The 27,502-nt window shown below is 41.5% G+C and overlaps 1 protein-coding gene across 1 annotated transcript in view; it reads right to left on the bottom strand.

Annotated features, from left to right (window-relative positions):
- The window catches only part of EMCN (endomucin), a 56,915-nt gene that overhangs the window by 11,604 nt on the left and 17,809 nt on the right, over positions 1-27,502 (bottom strand). The window contains exons 2-10 of the mRNA XM_082316587.1: positions 27,270-27,332; positions 24,143-24,244; positions 23,617-23,730; positions 16,533-16,652; positions 9,880-9,912; positions 6,720-6,785; positions 5,370-5,465; positions 3,612-3,636; positions 2,525-2,586 (exon numbers count right to left, since the gene is read on the bottom strand). Of these exons, the coding sequence (XP_082172713.1) occupies positions 2,525-2,586; positions 3,612-3,636; positions 5,370-5,465; positions 6,720-6,785; positions 9,880-9,912; positions 16,533-16,652; positions 23,617-23,730; positions 24,143-24,244; positions 27,270-27,332 (681 nt within the window). The remainder of the gene's footprint in view (positions 1-2,524; positions 2,587-3,611; positions 3,637-5,369; positions 5,466-6,719; positions 6,786-9,879; positions 9,913-16,532; positions 16,653-23,616; positions 23,731-24,142; positions 24,245-27,269; positions 27,333-27,502) is intronic.

The following is a 27,502-nucleotide window of genomic DNA, read 5'->3' as shown; positions in this document are numbered from 1 at the left end:
TATATGGTTTTTACACATTTTTGAAACGATTATACAATCTCAAAATCTTCTGCTTGGAATAATAAAAGTAAAAATTAAAAAACCCCATGAAGTATACTTATAATTAAGCTTCAATTGAATACATGTCAAAACAGAACTTTGTGATACATATGCTTGACCTTAGGTGGGTGAGCAGCCTATTGATAGTGAGAGGATGATGTAGGTCTATCTGTAAAGTTAAGGCTGCTCTTAACTTTCTAGTTTTAGTCAAAACCTTTTGTAGTTTTGTTGGTATGTACAATCAGAGGCAGCTATAACACACACTTTCTAAACAGTTGGACAATGAATTCACCTTTTAATTGAGCTGGATTTTATGTGTCTAAAAAGGAAAAAGAAGAACACATGTAAAGAAGTTTTATACAGTGCAGTTTTTTTTGGTAGTTGTAAGAGGGACCATGAGTCAGACATTTCTCAAGTTTCTGTCTGTACTGTAAGAAACACTTGCCTTTATGCCTGAGCTTTTAGTGAAGCAAGTAAATCTTATTCAAATGGGCAGGCATCCTAACATATTCAAAAATACCTGTATGAGTGACAAATATTTCTGTAAGAAAACAGGCCCTTCTTTCAGAGTGCTTTTAATTTAAGAGTAAAGTGTCTCTAAAAACCTGAGGAAAAACAGGACTTCCATTTCTGTAAAAGCATGTTTAATTTTGAAACATAAAGATGTCAGAATTCAAGAGAAAATGGTAGCTAGTTTAAATATGAATTGTATTAATGAGAAGAGGGCAAGAATCTTGTCTTCAAAGTGGTTATGACTCATACCTTCCAATTATAGCATGCATACATCATACTTCAGTAAAAAAGAGTATCAAGCATCCTCTGGATGGAAGAAATTCAGATACTTGGTGAACCAGTAGCTGATTAACAGACACCAGATCTCATCTTGTGAAAAAAACAGTGAGCCTGAGTCTTTTCTCATTTACCCTGCTGTAAAACACAAATAATTCTGCTGCTACCAATGAAGTTACTTTATTGTTGAAACCAGTACGAGGGCAGAATCAATCAAAAAATATCTATAAATTCCAGTTTCTGACTTCATTCAACTTTCAAAAAAAGACTATGATTTTAAATGTAAACATACACACAACTCCATATCTCTTAAAATAAAGCTAGAAGTCCAATCCCAAAGGCACATACTAAAAAAAAAAAAAAAAAAAAAAACAAACAAAAAATTCCCATATCACAAAGCTCTGAAGTGCAGTCACTTAAGTGCCAAAGCGTGGTTTGCATTTGCTCAGCAGAGCAGTGGGGCAGAATATGCAACCTGCAATGGAGCATGTTTCTCCTCCCCCTCTAGCCTGCTAGTGTGCTGCTCTGTGCCTGCGAGGCTGCAGGAACCTTGCACGACTCCCATTTGTTGCAATGGCTGCCAGAGCTGCCCTGTAGGTCTTTTGGATTGCGCGAAATCTTCTGGGAATTGCAGAGATGGCTGGAAAGTGCAAACTGTGCCTCGCCAGCAAGTAGAGGATAGTTCAGATCAAGTGCTGTGTTTCACAGGACTTCTCGAGAATTTAGAGGAAAGGGGAGAGCAGCCGTAGGGCAACCTCTGAAATGCCAGTATGGGAAACAGATAGCCAGATATCTTAAAAAAAAAAAAAAAAAAAAGTTTTTATACCTAAAAAAGCATAAAGTAAGAGGCTGTTTTTCCTGGAGGACTTCTGCAGATGAGGCAGGAGGAAAGGTGGGACCTACATGGCTGAGGAAGTGAACTGCAATGGGTGAAGGGGGGAAGTTTTACCATGAGCAGGTCTACCATGAGAGGTTTCTTTTTTTTTTGTTTTTTGTTGAATAGCTGGGAATCAAATTAGTCAGAATTCTGTTCTGCCTCAGTCTTATTTTGTGCTACTTTGTTTCTTGCAGAACCTATAACTGCATCCATCGCTTAGGTTATATTGATGAGATTTTGCTTTCTTTTGTGCATGTTATCTATAACTTCTGTTCCTTTAGGTTTTATTACACACATATTTTGCCAGAAACTGGATCAGTGAAGCACAGGACAGAGGAATTTGCAAAGAGAGTAGGATTTTGAATGCAAAGGGTAGCTGCGTACAGGGCTGACTGAACAGTGCCAACACCAACTCCAGCAGAGCCCTGTTTATATACAGCACTGACTCCCGAACCTTTTGGCCCTGGGATATTACCAGTCCTCAAACTTCCTTGTATAGCCAGATCTAGCTGATAAATACCGTGATCACGGTTACTCCTGAACATGCCTAGCTGTAGATCACTTACCATCAATGATGTTAAAAAATGATTTTCCCTAAAACAGTCTTACTTCTCACTTCCAAATACTGATACCACACACAGTGCAGCTGCACTGCAGCTCTACAGGCTCCCAGTCTGGGGATTTGCACTGTAGAGGAGTTCTTTGCAGTGACTCTGACTTGACAGGAACTGAAGATGGTTTTACTATTGGAAACAACATCCCCAAACTGCTCCTCTCTGGGCTGAGAGAGACAGACATACACACAGAGGAAACACTCACCAGTCTCAGTAGAAGTTGTCTTCACAGAAAGAAGTTTGACTCCTTCTTTATCTGATTGGGCCCTGTTGAAGTCAGAAAATATTTAAGCAGACAGTCAGCATGCAGCTCAGCATGCATGTTAGTCAGCCAAACAAAATGCTAAGATTATGATCCGGAGGAGGCAGCACCTATGCCAGTCTACACTGGCAGGCTTGAGACGGGCTTTGCATGGGATCATGCATAAGTCTTGGTGGTGGAAAACAACATATACCAATATCTTTGAAAACACCTTTCTCTTAAAATATGTAATATATCAAGTTACATGACTCCAGGTTCAATCTAGTGCTCCACAGAAGAAGTACACCTAGGGGAAAAGAGGGAGTCATCTTTTTTCTCTGTGGCTTTTAGCCACACTGAATTGCAAGAAGGACCACTTCAGATGTCCAGGGAGTCAGGGCTAGCAAGTAAATCAGCAGCCCAAATGTTGCTTTCGGTCATGCAAAACATAGAGGCCGTAGCCAGACTCAATGGCCTATAGTATATATCTTCTAATGGATCTTTCTCGGTTTCACTCTCCTGAAACTCCTTATGTCAATACTGTTCTAACAGAGCCTCTGCAAATGGACTAGTGGAGAGAAGATGGGACAGAGGAAAACCAAATAATGGGGAACATAAGAAAAAGAAAGACAAAAATAATCCAGAATAAAAAACATTAAAAAGAGAGAAAACATGAATGGAAGAAGGGAAATGGGAAAAGATGGGGGGGGAAAAACCAATCAATGGGGCAAAAATTGAAAAAAAGAGAGAAAGACCAGGCCAACTGGCCCTGTGGCACAGCATAAGCCACTCATCCATTTCAAAAGGATCCCCTGCAAAGCAGTTGAGAGCCATCACATTTCTATCCATGCTGGAACAGCTGCTTATCATGCACACAGGTGTACAATAACTGCAACCACATCACCTTCAACAGGATATTTCTCTTTGGGGCGGCAACCGCTTATTATGTTTAAACAGAGAAAGATCAAAGAAAATCTCATGCAGAATCTGCTGCATTCACAAGTGCCCCATGATAGATCTCAAAGCAATGAAAAGACAGGATTCAACCTACTGTTCAGTGCCGTTCTCTTGTCTCTCTGGAAGAAGGAACAAAGTTAATATCATTTTGACTGCTGGAGCTCAGTTAAGTAAACATTTAGACATAGCTATTGCAGTTGCTAGCAGAAGGTTTAGTTGTAATTTTGCAGTATTGCATTAAGTACATTAACACAATCAACCAGCTTGAATGGTAATTGGTACTTCTCTAGTTCATCTTCCCCAAAAATAACCATGTCATCTATGCAAGTGAACTGATGTTGCTCGAATCGATACTTCTGGAAACTAGGGAGAATGGTATGTGACTTGCACAAGAGCACAACAGAAGCGCATTTTTCCCTGCAGCTCCCAAATCCCCGGTTAGCTGGCACAGAGGAGGCGAGCATGCAGCAGTTCTCGAGTACATAACAAGTGAGCTAAAAGATACAGGGTGAGGGGAGTGAGAGAACAAGCTGCCAGACTGTACGCTCTGGGGGGGTTTAACCTGGCACAACATCTGAGAAGAGAGTCTGTCATCCCTGCCGATGAGGAATGGGTTTCTCCCCAAAATGAATCATATACCAAACATATTTTATTCTTATGTGCAAGTACTGGCAGATGGATAGGGTTGAGGGGTTGCATTGGAGACACGGAGCCAATTCTAGCCCTATGGCACTGGGCACAGGGCTCTCCATCCACGGGGGAAGCACACTGGATAGACCTGGACAAATCCTGCAGGAAGCACTGCAGATATCGATCTACTTTCGCTTCCAAGTGAATTTGCTAGTACTGTGCCTGCTGGCATTTGTGCACGGGGGAGGCTGGCGAGGAAATGTTCTTCACCTCCAAATATTCAGTAATTTCCTAAGCACGGATCACACCTTCCTCTGTTTATCTGGGTCTGGTTTTCCATGTCATTGGCTAAATTGGTTGCGACACACTGTTTGCCTTGATCTACAGCCTCAACACCCTGTTGTGATTTTTTATTTCCAAGGCCTGGTGATTTCACAGTTGAAGCTCTGCACAGGTCTCCCAACTCATGCCAGCTCACAGGGAAAGAAAAACCACAGTCTGGATTCAGATCTGGGTTTTCACTTAATGGAGAATTACGCTTGCCTGTGGCCCACTTGGGCAACTCTTTGAAACGTTTGGCAAATGGAATTTAATGGAATTACAACCCCCATTATCTTAAGTATTTCACGGACAGCAGCAAAACAAATACTGGCTTTAGCTGATCTGTCAAAATGACTGTTTCTGAAAATACTGTTTGCTCAGGGATTTTGTGCCCATGTGTGTTATACTGTAACTGGAAAATTTTACTTCTGTATGTATGCATATATATGTGTGTGTGTATGTATGTATCAAATATTTCCTAAAAGAAAGCATTGATATTTCTTTGTCTGTATCTAAAATAGAGATAAAATAAATATAGTGATTTGGTTAAACAATATCTCCAAACTTAGTTTTCACTGTCTTTTTCTACCTGATTGACTGATTGTGTTAGCAGAGCTGTTTGTTAGCTCTTTGTAGCTGCAAAACCATGAATAAAAAGCTTTATGGCATTATATATTCTCCAAAAATCAGAGACATTTTTGCTCTCTCTGTTCTTCCTACTGATTTTGAAAATGAAGTGTTACTTTCCCACTTTAGGCAAAATACTTTGAAATACAAGAAGCTTTCCTATCAGACTACTGCAACATCTATGGTTAAGGTAATCTAAAAAGACCCCAGAAACCTTTTAATAATAAAAACCACATTGATCTTTTTCCCCCCACAGAGAAAGCAAATCAAATACCTGGAGTTTTCTTCTGGCACATTCTGTACAAAGCCACCAGTGAGAAGGCAGAAAGGGTAATGACTATCAAGGTGATGACAATTGGCAAGATAATGTCTGCAAAAGAGGAAGAACATAGTGTCAGTTTGGGCGCCAGTGTTGATGGCCCCCAAAGGTTTTGCTAAACAGTCATATTTCAGGAATAAATTTTTGATATATGCAATTTTTTTTTCCCTCTTTTTTGAAAACAAGACTCATCTGAAATTCAGCAACTGAAGTGATTATTTCTCTTTTAACATTGTATGCCCAGAAAGACACCAAGGAGTTACATAATTCAGTAACATTCCTCACAGCACTTACAACCAGGGATAGAAAATGCAAGATCTCCTTTTTAAATGAGGACATTTCTTTCCTTTTATTATTTCCCACCATCTGCCATTTCCTGACAGGTGTTTCCCAGCCAAGAAGCAAAAAGGAAAGAATTATGTAATGAAGACAAGCTTTCCTGGGGAAATATATAAGCCCAATTTCTCCCCATTTATCTTTTTTCTGGCAGCAATTGGCCACATTTGAATTTAGCAGGCGCTCTCTTGCGTGCTGGCCTAAGCCCTGTGTCAGGGGAGGCGGTGGCTGCATTCCCGCAGCCTTCCTCAGCATCAGCCGTCATGCCCGCCTGATATTTAGAAATAGCATCTTCGATGGCTCTTGATGCAATTAATATTTAATATTCATATAGATGTGTGCGTGCATCTGTGGGACTAGAGGGAGAACCCGGAGACAAGATTACAGTGGAAAAACATCAGATATATTTTGCTAAGCCAGTACTTTGGGTAGGAAATAGCAGATCTGCAGCAACACTCTTGCTCTAGAGATGCATAATATTAAAATAAAAGATTAAGTAACATGCATCATGCAAATATCTAGTGCTTGAAGGGTTTGCAGAAGACTCCCTCCTAGTCCTTCTCTCCCATGACAATATGAACAATATATTAATATAATACATTCATAACAATATATTCATATAATACATACTCATAATGGTATATGAACAACATTTTCATATGTTTTCTTGTGTCTTCTCCCACAGGGGATGACTGTTCACATTTTTTTTCAGTTTTATCATTTTGACTTCAGTCCTTGGGAAGAAATGTGCTGCTCTCCACTGAGAGTGGTGTCAACTTGTTAAGCTCTGTTTCTCTTTGAGAGGAGGTTTATAACAGGCGGTTAAATTGGCTTTGTAATAGGGTCTATGTCTAGTAAGGCTAGAAATAAAACTGCCAGTTTAATTTCTCTGCTACCGCAATCACTCATCGAAAGCCAGACTGATCAACTGAAAACTCAAAAGCTGGTCAATAAAGCAGGAACACTCACTAGAATAGTGGACAGCACTCTCCGGCACTTTCTTGTTTCCAGGACTGCTTTCAGGGCTGCCAAAAGCTAGATTTGCAAAAGAAATATTGCCTTTCAGGTTAACATGTAACTGCCAGTACTCCCCAAACAAATCCCCCCGAAAAATTACCCTCCCAAAACAACTTCTGTGTCCCCAGTTCTGGAGCCATTTGGTGCTCCACAGCTATAGTTCTTCTCAATAATACCTGGATAGCTTGGCAAGAGGGGTGGGAAAGTTTATCTAGTGTGGCCTAGAAGAAACACACACTTTGCATGGGTGCAGTCTTCCCTGGGATCATCTGCTTGTCCACTTATGGGTTATGAGCTACAAACTTTTTCACTTTTAGGAGGTTAAGGTACTGTTCAACATTAGAAGAGATCTCTTGACAAGCAAATAAACAAGCAAGAGAGTGAAAATTAGACCTGCCTCCAAAAGAAGAAAGACCAAAATTTTTCACTGCTAATTAAAAAAAAGTGCTAATAATAGATGAAGATGTCTAAAGAGGTGCAATATTAGTAGCTAGCGATTTTCTTGAGAGTTGAGTGTTATAAAGGGATGTGTGTGCTCTCTCTGCCACAGTTGGGGACAGCAATGACTGTTGGGAGCCTCTGGGCATTTTTTAGGGCAGGGTTTAAAGGAATGCATTTCTACTTTGAGGTGCTAATCTGAATTTGAGTCAGGTATCAACAACTCAAGATATTTATTACCTTGTTGCATACAGTCTGTGGAAAAACAATCACCGAACTTTGAGAGAGAAAAAAGAAAAAGCAAACATCGGTGCTTCCCTAATTACATTATACAGCACACAGGATTGTATTCTGTATTGGACAGAGGCTTGAGCAGACATGTGCTTACTGCTACTGAAGAAGCCGACCAGCTGGACAAATGGATAGTTGGATGCTTAGCATCGAATTCACAATGCAAGGCCAAGCATTTCCATTGCTCATTTAAATATCAGAAATGGCTCTCAAACAAAGGTGCCTGGGAAAGGCGGTCTGTTAAGCAGGGGGCCCAGTAGAGAGTATAGCTCTGTATATAAGTAGCGAGAACATGGTAGCAGCCACTGAGGCTCTGTTGCAGGCTCTGATCTATTGCTCGGGTACCCATTCATACCCCATACACCTGTAGGGATGTACAGAAGAGGGCTCAACTTGAAACTACAAAATTAGCTGGGTCATTAATACCAGTTAAAACCAATTTCCCAGGGCCATTTTGAGGGCTAGAATACAATTTTGTTCTGCTAAGTCTCTGAATGACAGGTCCATCTTTTTTACAGATGAATTTTTTACTTTTTTGTAGAGGCAGTCGGCAGTACATGTAATTCTAGTTTGCTGACAATTCTAGTTTGCTAACAAATAAGGTTTGTTTGTCCCAACCCTGTAGGAGTTCCTTACTGCACTGATTTTGAAAACTCAGGCCCACTATTGATAAATGTTTTGGTGATTGTTTTTTCTCCACTATTCTCCTTATGCCCATATTCCCATTCTCACAACATACTGGTCTGTTCAGATACGCAAGAGTGTGTTGTCTCCTGATGCAAGAGGAGTAAAGCAGGCAACAGCCAGCGGCCAGTTTCTCCGCAAGTTTGCTGGATATGCCAGTATACTGGATTTCCCAGGTAACTAGGAGCCATGTGGTCCTACTTAAAAATTTATGTGGATTGACTGGTAGCGCAAAGGGAAAGATTTGAGAGAGCTGTGCTTTCATTTTTGTTCTGCTGTTGTGTAGCTGTATGAATTTTGGGCAGATTGTTTAGCTTCTCTGTTTTCTTTCCTTTTTTTTTTTTTTTTTTTCTCTCGCTTTCCCACCCCCCCTCATTTGTCTGGCCAGAGACTGAAACCTCCTGGGGAAAAATGATCACTTACTATGTGCTTGTGTGGTGCTTAAACAATACAGCCACAGCTGAGACATTCTGATGCTAGGTATAAGAAACAATCATTGTCTGAGACCCTTAACTCTGAAAAATCACTATGTTTCTTTAAAGCAGAAGTTCTCTCTCCGTGGTGCCTGTCTGCTGAAGGGTGATAATGTAAGGATGGAAGGATGGAAGCTGTGAGCCATCATCAAGTGACTGAAATAATTCTTATGAATTCGTAATTCCATGTGATTGCTTTAGATTTCCCAGGGAAATACTACTGCCCTTTTCACTACCTTACCTGATATACCGCATTATATACATGGCAAGTGGGCAATTATCACAGCAATGAGTTATCCTGGATACTGACTGAAAATGCCAACAGAAACAAATTACACTGAAAAACATGAATGCGTATCCCTGCATTTGTGCAGCATCTCCTCAGGAGAAAAACTGAGGATTCAAATTCACTGGTTATTTTCCTAGTTCTCTGTTAAATGACCAAGGGGTGAGTAATGCAGGAAAGACAAATCCATAGGTTAGCATTTTAACTACTTGAAACCATCAATGAGAAATACAGTGGCTAAAAAGAAGCACTACTGAATGAATAAAATGGATTAAGGAATTAAAACCTTTAACTCAGTTATCCACTTTATTCATTGAAGTTTCCCACAAGCAAGCCCATCACATCTACTTTCTCTGGATCTGGAAAGTGAATCTGGAAGACATTTTCCAGCTATGGAATGATCTGGGATCAGAATAACAATTGGAGTAATACATCCATCATGGTAACAGGAGGGACAAACTTTTGCTGGCAGGAGCAGCAGGGACCAGTAGAGAAGAGACTGTTTCCTGGTAAGCCCAGAGAAAGGAAAATAGGACAATACAGGTTCGCTAGCACAGGAAACTCTTGCCTTACTCTGGGACCTACTGCTTCTAACCACAGGACAGGGAATGAGAGCCACTGACAAGAACAAGCTACTTGGTAAACACTCTATTTATATCAATTTTCCATTGCATCACGCAATATGCCAGGCCTGATTTTTTGTGTGCTCTCACCCTGTTTTCTTTTCAGTATCTGCTAGTCCAACATGGCATTCAGCTGAAATCAAAGCAAAGTTACTCATCATTGCTACAAGTTGAGCATCACTCCTCTGCTTCTCTATACTATGCTTCAGGTTCATTCTTCCCCCAGAGCCTCCTTGTTCCCTGAACGTTTCCTTTCCTCAGGCTGCCCCCTCCCACCCCACGCCAGCCCTTTTCGCCAGCATGCACAGAGCTCTTACTTGTCGATCCTGTTGGGGAGCTCATGTGAAGGCCTGCAATAAAACAGAAGGAACAGGTTTGTTAGTAACTTTTAAGGTTAGATGTCCAGGATCTTCACATCACACAAACTGGTAGACTCTAGCAACACACTCAGTAACCCCACAAGAAATGCTGACCCAGAACTGACATGCTGACACTGTTCCCAAGCCCAGAAAGTCTCAGCTGTGAAAGTCTGCAGACATCCCTTATAGATGGGAGCAGAATCCAAAGCACAACCTACACTGGGTTGTTATTCTGCTTAAGAGAAGAAAATCCTGAATTAATTGATACATTCCTAAAAAATTCCTCCTGCCAAAACCAAATAAGTGCCTGGGAGTGAATAGCTGGCATTTAACTGACAAATAAGTGTTTTATTAAAAGAACCTCAAATGCCTAATTGAGACATGTCTTCAAGTGTCACAAAACCCTTTAAAAATGTATCTTCATTAATTATCTTGGTGCTTTTGGCTAGCAGACTGCCAAGCAGCAGGAGTAAGAGGCATTGGTAATGAAGAAGAAATGGACCTTGCAGAGCGCTGTGAACAATGCTTACTGGCCCACTACTGTCAGCTTCCCCTAGGCACTTCACAAGTTTTTGGTGCAGAACACTAATTTTTCGTTAGCTTTTTGTTAGTATGCTGCTGCTTTTGTGTGTCTAGACTGTAGCATGCTTGGAAATTAAGGTGGCTGTGAATAGTTCACATTTGGAGGCTAGCCACAGACAACCATCGCTCCCACAGTCATTTTTATTACATTGCATTAAATCTCTTCTGCGATCACTCCAAAGTCAAAGGGAGCCAGGCACCTAACTCGTCTGCATCTTTGAGAATATCCACCTGTGTGAACTGGCAGTAAAACATTTATCTGTTTGTACAAGACAGACTGTCTCCTGCCAGGGGTGAGTGACTGGCACTCTGCCCGTCTGGTGAGGCCTCTCACACTGGATTACTCGAGGTACCATGGAAAAAAAATCCTTCAGGCACTATATCCTCAGCAGTTGCTCATTATTTTGAGGTATAAATCACAGCATTTAGTCACCTTCCTCTAGGCTGGAGGGCACCATAAAACCCCCCTCGTTGGATCTCTTCAGGGTACACTGCTGCCACAGCATCTGTGGGAAACGCGGTGAATCTGACCCTGTCCCAAGAGCTCCCTGGGAGGACGTGACCCACCAGCATGCCCTCCGTGTCCCAGCTGTGCCAGGCTGGGAGACTGCAGAGGGAGCGGTGTGCAGGCAGCCGTAACTCCAGGCAGGCATTGAGACTCTCCCCTGAGTGCCTGAGGTTGCAGCACTCCTCCTCTGACGAGGGTCCCCAGGGAACACAAACCCACTCTTATGCCCTCGGTGCACTTTCTGTGCTGTGGACTGATGCTTTGCACAGACAGCTCTTACCACTGGAGCTGTGACATGAGTGAAGCGCATTACTCTACTGCTGTAAATGTACTCTTTGAAAGCCAGAATGGCTGCTCTTGCTTTTCCTCCTCTCTACACCCAATTAAAAACACGGATCACTTGAGCCACTGGGGTGCAAATAGCCACTTTTGCTAATGATATATGTGACAGAGATTTAACTGCATTTTAATCACAAACATGCATGAAAAGCACGTTCAGGTTGAAAAGCCAAGTACTTAAAAGTCAGCAGTAAGAGCTCTTCTTCAACACACTAAATATTAGTAATGCTAAGTACAGTGAAGGTATACAGTTTTCTCACCCTGGCTTCCTAGGATCCAGAGGAAACTTTTTTTCCTAAGGTTTTTATCGTCTCATCAATCCATCTGCAAAAAGCAGTGTCACCTTGCTCAGAGAGGATCTCTGTGATGATTCATTAGGCAACGTTTATAGCATGTTTGGGCAACATTAACGACAAGAGCCAAGGAAAAGCTTTTGGGAAGTTAATACCTCGCCTGTCAAAGGAGGTTTGGAACGACACACAGTACAGAACGCAGCAAGACACATACCTGGCATTAAGAAAACATCTGAATATGATATGCTTGCTTGTTACCTGAATACTGCCTTTCCTTCAGCCTATAAGGAGTGGGATCCCATGGAAAAAATACCATGTTAATTGCACAGCAATGGTTGAACAAGCAAACGGTAAAGCCCTGTATGTGCATGTTCTTGGAAAAATGCAGAAGACTTTGTCAAGTCTTACAAATAGGTCACTTCTCTATGAAGCTTCAAGCCTTGTCTCCCAAGCCTGAGGAGAGTTGAGCTTTCCTAAGAACCCTCCCCCAAACCATAACATAATTATACATTTGACGTTAACTTCACCCTCACAAAAGAAGTGAACCATCTTGGCTCAAATTAGAGCAAATAAATAAATAGAAAAAGCATGTCAAGCCTGAAGACTGATATCCAAGTTCACCCCAAATACTTAAGGTTTGTCAAAGCTGTATGCAGGTGACAGTAGGCTCTGTGAACAGCAAGGGTCGGGTGACCTGTGGGTCAGTACCCACAGGCACAACCAAAACCCACACTGCTGTCCCAGCCAGACCTCACCGCTTCAATAAACCCAGACAGCAGAAATGATCCCAGGTAGGAAACATGACAGCAGACCCCTGCCCTTCCTCCAAGGACTGTAGGAGCCTCCTGAGCCTTTGTTATTTTTTTAAAATAAAAAATAAAAAATAAAAAATAAAAAATAAAAAATAAAAAATAAAAAATAAAAAATAAAAAATAAAAAATAAAAAATAAAAAATAAAAAAACACATCTACACACAATAAAACTACAAGCATCTTTCCCAAAGATATCTCACCCAGATTCTGCTAGAGCATGAAAAATTAAATAGGAAAAATCTTGTGCCCTTCTCTGTCTTCCCCCATCTCCAGTGTGCAAGCAAGGTGCCAGCTCACCCTCTGTTCAGAGATTGCTCAGCCCTGCCAACAAACAAAGCTGTGCTTATCGGAGTGGTACAGCAGGTACTTTCAGTTTGCATTTTCTAAATAACCATCCAGGGCCCTTTTTGGTGGTGGGGTCGCACGCTGCTGTTGTACAGAAAGAGAAGGACAGAAGGAAAGGCAGCATTTCACTTGCTAACATAGTTACCATAGTTGTTCTAGCTGCTCGTTCAAAGCTTACCACATCCTTTGGTGCTGCGAGTTAGGGGGCAGATGCTCTGCATAAATAATCTGGGAAGATTTCCAGATTCATCATGAAAAGTGAGGTGTGCAATACTGGCTGTGCTGAGTCCTCGTTGTGCAGTAAGGAGGACAACGATAAAAGATTTGGCACATGACGGTGATTTGACTTGAAAATACCTGCCTGAGTCAATTCAGCGCTGGTTAGAAGCTTGACAGATGGAGAAAGAGGCCAATAAGTAACCTCTCCCCACTCCGTTCATCAGCGACCACTACCTAGGCAGCCAGGATACCCTGCAGTTTGCTGCTTCTGTTTTTGGAGGGCAGCCACATGAAACTGTGTTCACTGGCAAAACAAATGAATAAATTTGGCTGATTACTCAGAGGGGATACCACACTATAAATCAAAGTAAAATTAAGAACTTTAAAAAACCCTCCTTGCCCTGACCATGCTATAGATCAGTAATTGTGTTAACCGAGGCTTTGCTATATTTTCCATCTCCCGGGCACTTCGATCTTTGTGTCTCTCTCTTTGAGAACAAGCTGAAAATATGGTGGGTAATTTTTACCCAATATCACTATCCAGAGTTCCTACACAGTTTGCGTACAGAAAGAGTCAAACCCTCCTTGTCTTATGAGTAAGAATTTTTCTTAGGGAGATGCCTCCTATGAATCAAGTGAGTAGGATTTATAATTGGAGGAGTGCAATAAAGATATCAATAGATGCAGCAGGTTGATTCATCTGACAGTTTATTATAATAGATCATTTGATCTTACCACCCTGCTGGGTGAACTTAACCTGATACTGCTTTATGGATTTTTGGTTGTTTAGGTCACAGAATAAAAAGCTACAATACTTGCAGTTTCTTAGATGTATTTAGACTCTGACTGATGCATTAAATCTCCAATTTTTCATTAATTAAACAAAAGGAGAAAATTAAATATTAGCAAGCAATCCTCTGTGGAGGTGGAGAATGAGTAGGAGGTATATTATACATGACAGCCAAAGTTAAAGTTAAAGAAGTGTATGTGTCAATGGCACGCATGCAGGTTGTGCTCTTTGCTAAAAACAGTCCCTATTGCCTTCTCTAGCCTGGGTGAGCACTACGCAGCCCCTCCTCCATGGCTGGTGGTTTCAATCTTCTTTCATATAGCAATACTGTGCTCTGATGTTTCTCCAAGTTCTTTCCTAGGCTCCCCTACTCATTTCAGTTGCTCTCCAGCTCTCTCTGGCACTCCTCCCACACCATGATCTTTTGATATGGCTGATTGGAAATTTCTCTTCAAAATGTGCTGTTTTCTTTTTCTGCAGCAAGAAAGGAAATTTTCACCAAAATGGCATTTTTTTAAAAATGGAAAATGGTCTCAAAACTAAATATATTCTTTTGCATTTGGGTTAGCCAGCTGAATTATTTTGGTTGAGCATACCAAACAGAAACGTTCTGTTTTGGATCAATTTCGCATTAATTTGCCTTCCCCTGAGCTCCCACGCAGAAGCTGTGGCTTGGGTGCCTTCGGCTTGCAAGCTCTGCTATCCTCTATGGGCTGCAGCGCCAGCCCCATTGCGCATACCACCCTCTGCTCTGGTGAACAAAAATATCCAGCCTCTATAGAAGCCCCTGAATGTGAAATTTCAAAGAGCTGGGAAGAAATAATCTAATGGCAGTGAGAGAGTCAGCATTTCTTCTATCACAGCACAGAATGAAACAACTGGCTTCACACTTGCATTGCTTTAGAAGTTATTAGGGTGCAGCATATGGCTTCCCTTGGCCCCGAGTGTCTGCACATAGGAGAATAAATCTGTTTAGAGGGAGCCAAAACATTTTTTCTTAAAGTCTTTGACATATACTGAGAATACGGGAGCAAGGGTGGTCTAAAGGTGCACCCATTTGGGATAAGCTACCTACCTCACTGGGGTGAGTAATGGGATTTCTTGCACATTTAAGCTGCAAGAAAGAAGCGAGGAGCTGGTGCTGTGAGGAGACAGGACAGGCGTAAGCGGGGAAATCCTGGTGCGGGAGGAAGTGATTTTGAAATGGCAGTTTTATGGGAATTCGGAGTATTGGCCATGCCAAGTACCTAGACTGACTCCCCCTGCATAGATGGGCCCTTTCCTTCTCAGCCAAGCAATTATAGTCCTGGCATCTTGGGTAGTCCCCGCGCTCAAGAAGATTTATTGGTTTTACAGCAAAGTAAGCTGAGTAAGATGATGACTTTTGCAAACAGACCCAAGGAAGGTTGTAAAATTTTCTGGGCAAATTTTAAATGTAAAATGTAATTGTATAAACAATGTAATAGGTAATTCAATACATGTGATCCATAGCCAGATATGTATTACAATTTCATTTTAACCTGGAGAATTTACCTGTGTGAGAGAACCTTTAATTAAAAATACTGTAATTGACTGCTTTATTGCAGTGTACCAATGGTAAGCTTTCCATACCATGCATGTGTCTGCCAAAAGACACAAAACCTAACAGGATAATCAAGTAACTACAGCTCACAATATATGCATCATGGGGCATAGGCTTATTGAAATAACTGCAATGAATCCTCTCTAAATCAGTGGCCTTGGATTAAAAATGAAAAAATCTCAACTTCCTTAAAATGCTTATTATTATAATATCTTTTTGCATCCTTCTAAGCATTTCAGTCCGTACTGAGCATATGATATGACTCCACTTTTATATCCAATCCTGTCCTCTATGAGGAAAAAAAAAAAAAAAATCACAGTACACGCGCATGCTTATCTCCCACAAACACAATCCAGAGGTTGTAAAAACTCTTGTATCCCTTGGGGGATGTTAAATATTAATAATAATTGGGATATGCAAACGAAGTCAGTATCCTTATTGGATTTACACACATGTAGCTGAAAGTAAGTATTGAATGAAGTGAAGGCTCAAGAGACCTTAAGAAAACCTGAATAAGTGGTTCTTCAAAATCTAGGAAATTTAAGCCAGCCAGAGGCATAATAAATGATCACTCATATGACCTGGCATCTACATTCACCACAGTGTTGCTTAGTGGATAAATACATCAAAACACACCCAGAAAAACAATAAAACTAGACTGGAGTTGGGAAGGATTAATATATTTTTGACCTTGCATGTGACCATGTTGTACTTTGAACAATGTCATTTAATTGGTACTATGCATTAACTTGCCCTCCAGATTTATTAACAATTGTAAAAATTATAGCTATTTTCTCCTTTGTCTCCTTTGCTTTGCAGCCAGAGAATTTATCTTGATGACCTCCTCTGGCAGTCAATGCTACACAAGGACCACACACAGCATATATAAAGATTGCTATTATCTTTTGTAATTTATATCCTCCTGTAATGACATTGAGTATCCTAACTGAATGTTTTGAAGTTCACCCATCACTCATCATAACTTCATAGCTAGATGACATGGACACAGCGTACCCTGTTTGAATAAGGAGGTGGCCCTCATTCCAGGACGATGCACAACAAAGGAAGAAGAGATTAAAAACTATTTGCACCTTTTAAACTGTTTGTATTGGAAAATGGATTGTATGTTTTCAGGACTTACCTGAGTTTCCAGGAGCAGAAGCGGTGTTTTGTAGAGAGATTGTAGAAGATGACCATCCCTTAGTAGATGAAGCATCCGAACTCTCAGTTTGTGCCAATTGCGTTCCACTTGCTTGTGTAGCTGGAAATAAGACAGATGTTCAGGTAAGATACATCTGTATAAGCATTGTCTTAGATCCTGGACCATCCCTCAGACAAACGCTCCCACCATCATAGAAGAGACTTAAGGTCAGAAAGCAATACAGCTTCTGGTAACTTCTTGTCAAGCAATGACCTGTCACTATGGAGTTGTTACTACCGGCATAGTTGAGGCATCTTTAAAGTACATCCTAGCATCAGAAACAGCCTCACATCTCTGCCAGAAGACAGCCTAGAGCTCTGACTTGGGAGCCCAGAATAACTAGATAGTCTTGCACCAAGAGCAACATGAGCAGAAGAGAGAAGCTCACTTACTGCCCTCTATCTTTAACTTTCATTTAAAAATAAATAAATAATAATAAAAAGCCAGCTCAGCCACAACTGTCTCATAATGTGATATTGTAAAAAGTTTTAGGGACTGTAATTAAGCACACAGTTAATTATTTCATTCTGTGCTGTTAAGGCCTAGGAAATAATATATCCCTGAAAATTAATGTATGAAAAATTAAAATGTCTTATTTCTGCTCTCCCACAGTCAATAGAGGGTCAAGGCCACCTGTGTCACAAGATTTGCAGCCTAAGGTGAGTCCAAGACGATGGTGCAGAGCACCGCCTGAGCTCATGGAACTGAAGGTCACCAAATAACAAGAAAGAATTTAAGCTGTTCCAGCACAGCTGATAATTCCTACGTCTATGCTCAAACCTCAGCATAACAACAGGCAAGACAATGCCTACTGAATAAAACATAGGAGTGCCCAAGAGTAAACTTCCTTTCTGACATAAATCAGAGATGTGACTGAGCTGTAAACTATTTTCAGTGCCTCTTCATATGAATTTCAAACACCGGAACTAAAACAACTTGAAGACATGTTTTACTCAAATAAGTGCAACATCATGCACATGCAATGTGAATCTTGAGGAATGCTTCATCACAGGCTTTATTCAGAAACTCTGATTACCAGTTTGGCCTCTCAAAGAACCCTTTTCTCAGGAAAAAAACCCCAACACTCAAAGGTCCCTACTCTACCACCACACACCTTTAACTTGGCCCTTCCCTTCCCCTCTTGTTTATTAAGTGCAATACCTTGGAGAGGTAAGCTTCCAAAATCAGTGAGCTGAGAAAGAGTGAGCTGAAGCCACTGGAGTCAGGGGATTCATACAACTTTGGGAACTGAGAGGAACTGGACAGGTGGGGATGGTATTTTTGAAGGTCGAGGCACGGAAGGAAACAGTACGGAAAATTATGCAAAACAAGCTTAAACGCCTAAAACTTTCACTGGGATTCTAGTGATGAGAAGCATAATTTCACTGTCAGCTCCCTCCAAAAACCTCAGCGTTGTACCCCTTCAATATGCAAGGCTAATCTGCAGTAGAGATGAGTGTAAAAAGCCCCTCTACCTCATTTTTTACTATGGTATAATGCAAGGATCTGAGAACTTTAATAATTCCTGCATTTTCATCATAGAAGAGTTGAACAAATCTTTAAAAGCAAACTTTTTCCACTTTTGGTTCTTATTGTGGTTGCTTCAGACTCAAATTTTAAATATTGAATTTTAATCTGAGATCAATTAAAAAAAAGGCAAAAAAACCAAAGAACCTCCCTCTCCCTTTAAGATGCATGGGCTTGTAACAGTAACAGCAACCATCTTGTGGCTCCCTTATCATAAGTTAGTAAAAGCTTGCATGGGAGAATGAAAAGTAAGGCAGAAAAACAGTAAGCCTTCATGTGCGGAGACATTCGAACACAAATACGCTTTGTGAACACTGCAAAACAATCAGGTGTGTGGGAGAGACGAGGAGGGAGGCAGCCAGTTGCCTTGCAACCCCACGGAGAGCTGTTTTCCCATAGGGATCACACGTTCCAGGCGTCCTATCAGTCCTGGCAGCCGTCCAGCCCCGGGTGCTCCTCTTGTGTTTGGGAGCTGCGAGAACAGATTGTTCTCGGGAACACGGGCTGCGCACTGGATATGCCTCGGCGGGGGGATCAGGAGGGGAGGGATGATAGTGTTTCCCTTTAATATTTTTTTTTTTAATTCAGCCTGGGTGAGATTCTTCCTGCGACTTGGGTAGCACCAGGTACGACTCACTCCTTTACCTAGGGCTTGGTGCAAAGCTTGTTGCATTTATTTTGGCAGACTGCAGAACGGGCTCCCTGCTCCCAGTGTCAAGGGGTGAAGTAGACATGCTACGCTGCGATAGTCTGTGTGCCAGTTTTCACCACTTCCAAGACGAAAAACACAACCTGGCAGGGAAGGTTCCCTTAATTCCACTGTACTACTGTAAGATTAAATCCTAGCAACCCAATTCTCTGCTGACTTGTGGCTTTGAAGTGGCTTTTAAGCAGCATCCAAGCCTTACGCCTAATACACAGCATAGGATCTACCATCAACACATTTAGCAGATTGAATAGCTTCTGTGCCAAAAGCGTATGGGAACAGAAGCATCCATATCCAGCCACTGCTCACGTATGCGACGGCAGCACTGACAGCACAGCACGCCTGCTAGAAATCTGCTTTTTTGGTAAATCCCATAACTCATATCTATGCAAGGTTAAATTTGATCTCAACAGGAGGAGACAGCGCAAGTCCTTACTGCGGTGCCCATGCTCCGCGCGGGCACAGGCGGGGGACTCTGCGCAGGCACACGGTGACTCAGTTCTGCCGTCCCCACTGACACATCGCTGCAGTAATTCATCACGCGTCGGCTCAGCCAGCTGCAGCAAAGATTTCTGCCTGCCTGGCAGGGGGAGGCCTGGGCTCGCAGAAAAGCAGCACAGCAGAGGAGGGCGGCTGCTGCTGCTGCAAAAGCACTCACATCATCGGTTAATGGGTTTGTTGCCGACAGTTGATTATGAATAAAAATGGTAAAGCAGTAAAGATTGTAAAATAGCTGTCCGAATGGGGCTGATTGCTGCAGCGGCAGAACTCCCTGGTGGTGATGCAGCTCTCCCTGCTGATATTTTGATAAGATAAATGACAGTGTGTTAACACGTATTTGTCAAAATCAACAACAGGGGACCTGAAGCTGCTCTGCAAAGCTGCTGTCTGAGCCTCAGGTATTTCCTCACTCTTTGTGCTCTGAAAACCCTTCATTTTCTTTAACCAGCTGAAATTTGACACATATCCTCACTTGATCTTAGCATGATTTTCTACTTAACCTACGTATAATCCACATATATTTTGGCATTTCCCAACAGTACTTTTAAGTTTTCTTTACAGCAGGCTGTTACCTAACTAGCTTTGACATCATGAAATGCTTCAAGTAAGCGGCAAATACTTTGCATATATTTTATGCACTGCAAAGAATATAGACATCTGTACATGTGTTAAAACCTTACTTGGCCAATCAATGAATCAAGGAAACACCTTTACAGGGCAGAAGGAACTGCACCCAAACCACGTTAAAACATCAGCATGAGGGCTTTGTAAGATGGAAGACTAAACCTTCTCCCTTGAGCTCGTATCTTTAGCATAAATACACATATAGGCCTCGCCCCTGTAATCAATAGCCTGGGAGACCATTTGCATTAATGAATGCATTCATGAAAGCTTTGAAAAATCCCAGTGTAACAAAACCAATGCAACTTCACACCCGTTCAGAGGAATGGGAATTGGCTAGGGAGGTAACCAAGCAGATCTCAGTTTCAATGTTTACACCCATAGCTGATTGCATCTGCTGTCTGCCAGCTTTACATTTTCTGCTAAGCAAAAAACCCCAAGTATTTCAAAATACATGTTTTAAAACATCTCTCTGCCTAACATGTCTCAGCAGCCAACTATACTCACTGTTTACCTATAGCATGCAGTAACGACCTGAGGACAATTGAGTGATACATGTTGCCATAACCCTCTTCCAGTAGTTTTACTGAAGTAAAGCTTCCTTCTTAAATACCAGTAGTTTGATACAAAGAGAAAAAGTATCTCCTCCACTCTTTCCTTCTCTCACTTTTTAATATTTAATATTTCATTGCACCATGATGTATCATCATCCAGGAGAGTGACATGAGATAAATTAGAAACACAACAGCCAAAAATCCACTCTTACTTGTAATTTAATACCTTGAGCACTGACCTTGCGTAAGATGCTTGCTCCATATCCAAGGGAGGAAGAACATAATCTTTTGTTGCATTTCATTTCATATTCTCTTTGATAACTCCAAGTGTCCCAGGATATGAAATCCTGATTGCAGACACAACTTGCCGTAGTGTGGCACCATATAAATTCTTGTTTTGGGGCCTGGACTGCACAAGTGAGGTCATTCTTTTGACTAAATATGAGCTATTGGATCTGACCCCTTATATTAATAAATAAGAAGGTTAAGGAGACAAGTCTAATTGCTGGCTTCCAATATAATAAACAGGGCAGGAGGGCAAAGAGGGAGAGATTGTACTTATGGGCTGCAGAGGAAAAGAATACTGAAGACTTAAAAAAAAAAAAAGTCAAAGTCGTTTGCATGATTTCACAGCATGTGGAGCACTGGGGGCTTTTCCTGAATTTATAATAAAAGGTGACAGCAGCCACAGAAATTGCAGCGGAGACAGGAAGCCCTGTCAAATCTCTGCTGTGTGAATGCGATCATTCGCTGCAGCTTTTAGCAGGGATTGAAGCAGAGAAAGCAATGGCCTCCATTACAAAACAAGAGGCACCTGATTTTTATTAAAAATCAGGCGTAGTAAAAGTAAATTTTGAAGTGTCATAAAGGCACCACCAATTTCTGCCTCTGTCTTATATAGCCATCCCAAAAAGGGGGAGAAGTGAGTGCTAGTGACAAAGAAAAATAGAGAGTAGACAACTTTCATCTCCTGCCCATTTTGAGAGCAGAAGCCTTGCTACACCTGTGCTTGCTTCAGGGAGTGCGGCTCCGCCAGCCCTGCGCTGCTGCTGGGGATGCTGGCAGGGGCTGGGAGGGTGCAGTGAAGCCAATGGCACCTTGCTGTGCCAATGTGTGGGGTGGAAACAGAGATGGCTGTCGCCAGCAGCCAGATGGTGCTTGACGGGTCTGTGGGTTTTCTACAAGGGCTGGCCACACATCCACACAGCCCCTGTGCCCTGTCCCAAAGCCACTACCTTGTGTCCTGTCCCACCTCTTTGTGCTGAAGCCAAGGCTATGACTTTCTTGAAAGGCAGACCAGAATTTTGTCTTAGAAAACACTAGAATTGGTTTTCACATACACAGTTTTTTCCAAATACTGCTTAGTGTTGAAAGAAAATATAAAGTCTTTTAATGCAGGGCAGTTCCCAATGTCTTCTTTAATTTTCCTGTTTACAAAGGGGAGCGAGAGGCAGGTAAGCCCTGATTTTAGGTTCATTTATCAATCATTTTTATCACAACTTTTTAGGGCTTTTTTTTAGCTTAAATGAGGATTTTTAAAAACAAATCACAACCCAAGCAACTAGGGACTAAACTCTAGCTGGTGAGAAGAGAACACAAAAGGAACAGAAAGGAGGCACATTGGCAAAAATTTCACGCCCAAGCCCATCGTACCTCCAGCACCAGTTTTTCGGGGCATCAGTGTAGAGCAGTGGCCAGAGCTAAGCTACACTGGCAGGTATGCCTTTCCTTGTTAGCTTTCCTTTTCCTGCTGGGAGCTCTACCTGTGACCAAGGTTTACTTCCAGGTGGCTGTGCTGCTCCAGTACCCACAAGCCAGGAACCTCCACCAAGCCGAAAAGGACTGGGAATCGCATCCGTGATGCGATGCACCATGTTGTGGGCTTTTGACAGGCCCACAGGGTCACAAATGCAGCTTAAAAAGATTCTTTGTGGCCTTCAGTATCACTTCCAGCAGCTTGTGCATTGGCCAGACTGTATCCTGTGACTCACTGATACTGGCACTTAAAAGCCAAGCCAAAACACAAAAGACTTTGGGCTGACAATCAGACTACTCCCCACACCAAGCACAGCAGGAAAGCTGCATCAGTAGAAGCTGTAACCACTAAGTGAAAGGGTAATTGCTCTCCAGGCAGCTTAGCAGGCTCAGGTCTGTGAGGGGTAGCTTTAAAGGAGAATTTACACAGAGAAAGCACGCAGGCTGTTTCATAGGAGTCCCTTTTTAGTCAAGGAAACCAAGGGAAGAAAAGGCAAGTTCTAATCATTTGTCACAGTTCAGTATGCTCTAAATATCAACTCTGAGAACATTGGTGTACCACTGACTGCTGTGTTAAATATCTGGAGTATTTCTTTCTAATTTTTTGCGTCAATTAAGTATAAAAAATTGAGTATTTCAAAGCTCCAGTTCAGCAAAAGACTTGAGCAAACATTTACAGTGTAGTTCATAGACATAAAAGGGAGACTGAATTTCATCTTAAGTTTACTGAGCTCCTTTTGGATGTTATTATACTTGTTTAAATTAATCCAACTACTTGCTGGATACATGGGATTTTTTTTTTAAAAAATAATTTTCTAGAATCCAATCTGATGCGCTGGGCCAACACATGTTACTCTGAAGATTTATGGGGAATAAAAGTATTTCCTAATATTGATGCAGGGTAGTTAGTACCACCTCGCTGCTTTCAGTACTGTGACTCATAATAATATAGAACATAATTAACTGTAGCATTGTAACTTATATACAAATAAAAAACACTCTGATCACATAGAATCATTTCTTTTTGATGAAATACTTATTAAAAAAAAAAAACACAGAAGAAAATAAAAAATTAAAACTCTTCCAAACCACCTCTCCCAATTACAGGGAGATTCAAATCCTATGTAATGGCTTCAGATCACCTCCAGTACAAATTAAAGGTATAAAATTCTTTGTGTAAGATTCTAGGGCAAGATTCATTAAAGATACGTAATATGGTAGGATGAATAGCTCTGCTTCCTCAAACCGACAAATCCATAACCCGAAGTAGTCTTTCTGATCTCCTTTTATTGGTCCACACTGTTTTACAGAAATGTAGCATACAATAACTCAGAAATATCTCAATGAAATTATCACTTACTGTTTGTTGTGCTGCCACTATTATCTGCTGCTGCAGTGGTCGTTTTTATTGGTGGTTGTGTTGTTGTACCTTGTGTTATTTGTTGTGTAGTACTAGGCGAAGAAGGCGCGGAGCCTAATGAAGGAATGACATTCAAATTATTTCCTCAATTTTGTATACACACATATGCACACACACAAAACACACCTATTGCCCTGCTTGCAGCCTAGTTTTACATTATCAAAAGAATATTTCATTCAGATTGAAGATCAACAGGGACAGGGCTCCCTTTGCTGCAGAGAAAGCCACTCCCTGCCCTATAGGTGGGTCATCCCACTGAGAACAAGCTTGTGATAATGCAGTTACAAGGCCTGGCTTGGAGCTGCTTTGAGCCTGACCAGGAGGAAGCTCCTGCGCACACCTGCAAGATTTCACCAGAGTTCAGTATCTGTAAAACAAATTCTCAAGCCAAGAGGCATGGCTGCTTAATTTCCTGAACAACCACTAGAACAGCATCAACAATTAGATCAAAGAAACTTCCACTTACTGCTTGTGATGGATTCATTTGTAGGTCTGATTGCAGTTGTTGTCAGCACTGACGTTTTCAATGTTGCTTCTTGTGAGGTTGATGTGGTCACAGCTTCTGTTACTGCAAGAAAGGCATTGACATCTTTATTGATTTATTTTATCATGCATAAGTAAACATCACATACCTCTAGCTGCCTTTTCTCACAAAGGCAGTGAATTTCTGTCTAATGTCTGGCCCTTAGAGAGCTTTCTTATTCACACATTTTTAAAGAGGATTCAAAGTGCACGTGGTTGGTATCAGAGGGAAGGTTTGGCCTGTGGACAGTCTACACTGAAAGTTAGCAGCTGTAGCTTCCAGCCATCCCCTAAGGAAGAGGTGTATGCTCTTTGGGAGCTATACAGAGGTGCTTGGCGTGGCTGCCAAGGGAAGAGGTGAGGGGAAAGAAGCCTGGCATCAATGGATGGGTTCACTGTGCTGCTGGACTGGACTGCTGACTAGCACTTTGCTGCATACATGTTTAATAGGAGGAGGGATGTAAACTCCCCAGAAAGAAGTGCAAGTGACACACAGGAACACAGCTTATATATTACAGGTAAAGAACTGAAGGGGAAGAGACTCTATAGTCTTTGCAATGTTTTCCTCTTCTCTCTGCTGTTCACCTCGAGCCCGGGTTGAGTCTTCTTCTCTGGCTAGCTTTCCCAGACCTTCCTCCTCTGCACCCAGATTTCTGGGGAAAAAAGAGCACCCAGCAGGCCTTTCTCTGAGGTGTGCAGCAAATCTCAGGACGTCTTGGATGAGATGAATAAGTGATATTCCCCAGGGTGAACCTGGTGCCCTTTGTAAGGTGGCTCCTGGTAGTTATCTTCTCCGGAGGGGTGAGATTTGGAGGCTGAGGGGAGAGGAAAGGGCTCCCTCGGGCAGCAGGGATCACTTCCAGCTGCTGCTGGTATGGGAAGAGGGAGCACAGTTGCCCAAACATCACTAAGGCAATAGCAAGGTTTAAATCAGCGTGTCTTGCTGTGCATGGATGGCATACTGCAGGTCCTATGTCCCCCTGGCACATGCTCAACGGAACAGACTGGCCAAATTGCTGCCCAGGGATCTGGGCTAAAAAAAACCATAACTAATCATTTTAAGAGCCCAGTTTTCAATTCTGTAATCTAATACAAACAGAAAGTGCTACTGTCAGCTACAGAGGCTCATTTCAATCCCTGACAAAAACCCAATATGTGTCCTACTACCTCTTCTAGTACTTTTCATGGATGGGAAACATGATAGGCTAGGAACAAATCATGACATGACATGTCATTTTTCCTCATATGACTTGAGTATTTCTAAATGCCATGTTCACACCAGAACTTTAAAAATATAACTTACACACTCTTCCTCCACTCTCAGTTTGCTGGCTGTTCACCTAGAATAACAGTGTCTCATAGAATGGACACTTGGGAGCTCGCTCCACACCCACAAAGTGCTTTAATCTCATAGTGGGCTTCTGATGCTTTTCTCATAGGCATAAATAACAATACTGCTTTCCCTTCTGTGACACAAAGCTGCAAGAGAAATTTCAGTGAAACGTTTGAAGAGCTCATTCACTGTGAGGTGTTGGGCCTTTATTAAATGTCTTTGAAACAGACATGAACATCAGGGCTTTTGAAACATAAAAGAACTGCAACACAATTTGAAAGGGACTAATTCTTCTGCTGTAATAAACATAACATATGCATACTTGACCTGGTGCATCTTATTCACCTCCATTACTAGCACTTAAAGTGTATACATCATTATCTCAGTGCTTTTAGCTCCAAAACAAACTTATTAGTATCTCTAGTTATCAAAAAATATAATCCTGTGTCCAAGTTTTCTTCTCTCATAACTTTTTAAATGCAGCAGTCTTCAATATTCAAACTAATAGAGGAGCTGATATTTAGCTCACATGAATGAAATATGGTCAATATTGATTTTTCATAACTACAAAGCTACAAAATAAAGAGAACTGAATGTGTCAGTTGAAGATGTAAACCAGAATCACAGACTTTTACCATATGAAGCAGATATTTTCTGTGTTAAGTCTTCATAGTTTTCGGACTTTAAGTATGATCTAGTAAAAACAGTAACAAGCAAAAGAGAGAGAGAATGCAGCTTTTGAAACTGAGGGCACTGGTGCCACTCCCTTACCCCCAAAAGTGAATCTCGATGTCAATAGTTACAAGAAGTTACCAAGAGCATTCTTGAAAATAACAGCCTTATACACATGTATTCTTTCCTATTGACTGAGGCCCAACATTGACATATATTGTGTAATTCTTTACTATTAAAGTCCATGTCTTCTTCCTTCACCGTACACCCATGAAATCAGCTACTCCCTGCTGCCCGATCCCTTAACTGATGCTGTTTCCCAAATTTTTTCAATCTGACGACCTCTTGAACTATAAGTCTTAGCTAATTTTTTAATATCTGATCACACTTGAACCACTCCTTGAGAGCATAGGAACTTACAGAATTTCAGCCTTTTTCATCTGAAACAAAAAATGCAGCCTGTTCAAATTAACCCTCTCCTTACTAAGATCCTCAATCCTTTCTTCTCAACAGACTTTATAAGAGGCCCAGGGAAATACATTGCTTTACAATCACCTTACATGAAATAATTCACCTAATTTTCCCCAGAAGTTGGAAAAGCTTGTCCCGGTTTCTGTTGGGATAGAGTTAATTTTCTTCCTAGTAGCTGGTATAGTGCTGTGGTTTGGATTTAGTATGAGAATAATGTTGATAACACACTGATGTTTTAGTTGTTGCCAAATAGTGTTTATACTAGTCAAGGACTTTTTTAGCTTCCCATGCTCTGCCAGGTGCACAAGAAGCTGGGAGGGAGCAGAGCCAGCACAGCTGACCCAGACTGGCCAAAGGGCTATTCCATACCATGTGACACCATGCCCAGTATATAAACTGGGGGAGTTGGCTGGGGGGGCGGCGATTGCTGCTTGGGGATGGGATGGGCATCAGTCAGTGGGTGGTGGGCAATTGCATTGTGCATCACTTGTTTTGCGTATTCTTTTATCATTATTATTATTAGTATTATTATTATATTGCTAAAAAGGCAATGGGAGATTCAAAATACCAGATGACAGTGAATTTGAACCCTTACCAGATTTTGATGTTGATGCAGAAACGGTCACATTGATGGTACTGGTCAGAATACCATCTTCTTCTGAAATAAACACAGAAAGAATCATATTACTTCAGCCACCTTCCAGATCTATTTAGCACTACATAGGCATATAAGGCAGAAAGCAGGAAGGACCTTCCTGGAAAATCAAGTTCTGAAGCCTATTAGGAGAAGCAACCAAATCATACAGCTCTGCTAGCAACCTTTTCAAG

This window comes from Platalea leucorodia (genome assembly GCF_965183815.1).
Source record: "Platalea leucorodia genome assembly, chromosome: 6".
Taxonomy (NCBI): domain Eukaryota; kingdom Metazoa; phylum Chordata; class Aves; order Pelecaniformes; family Threskiornithidae; genus Platalea; species Platalea leucorodia.
This window is presented reverse-complemented; position numbering and strand designations above follow the sequence as displayed.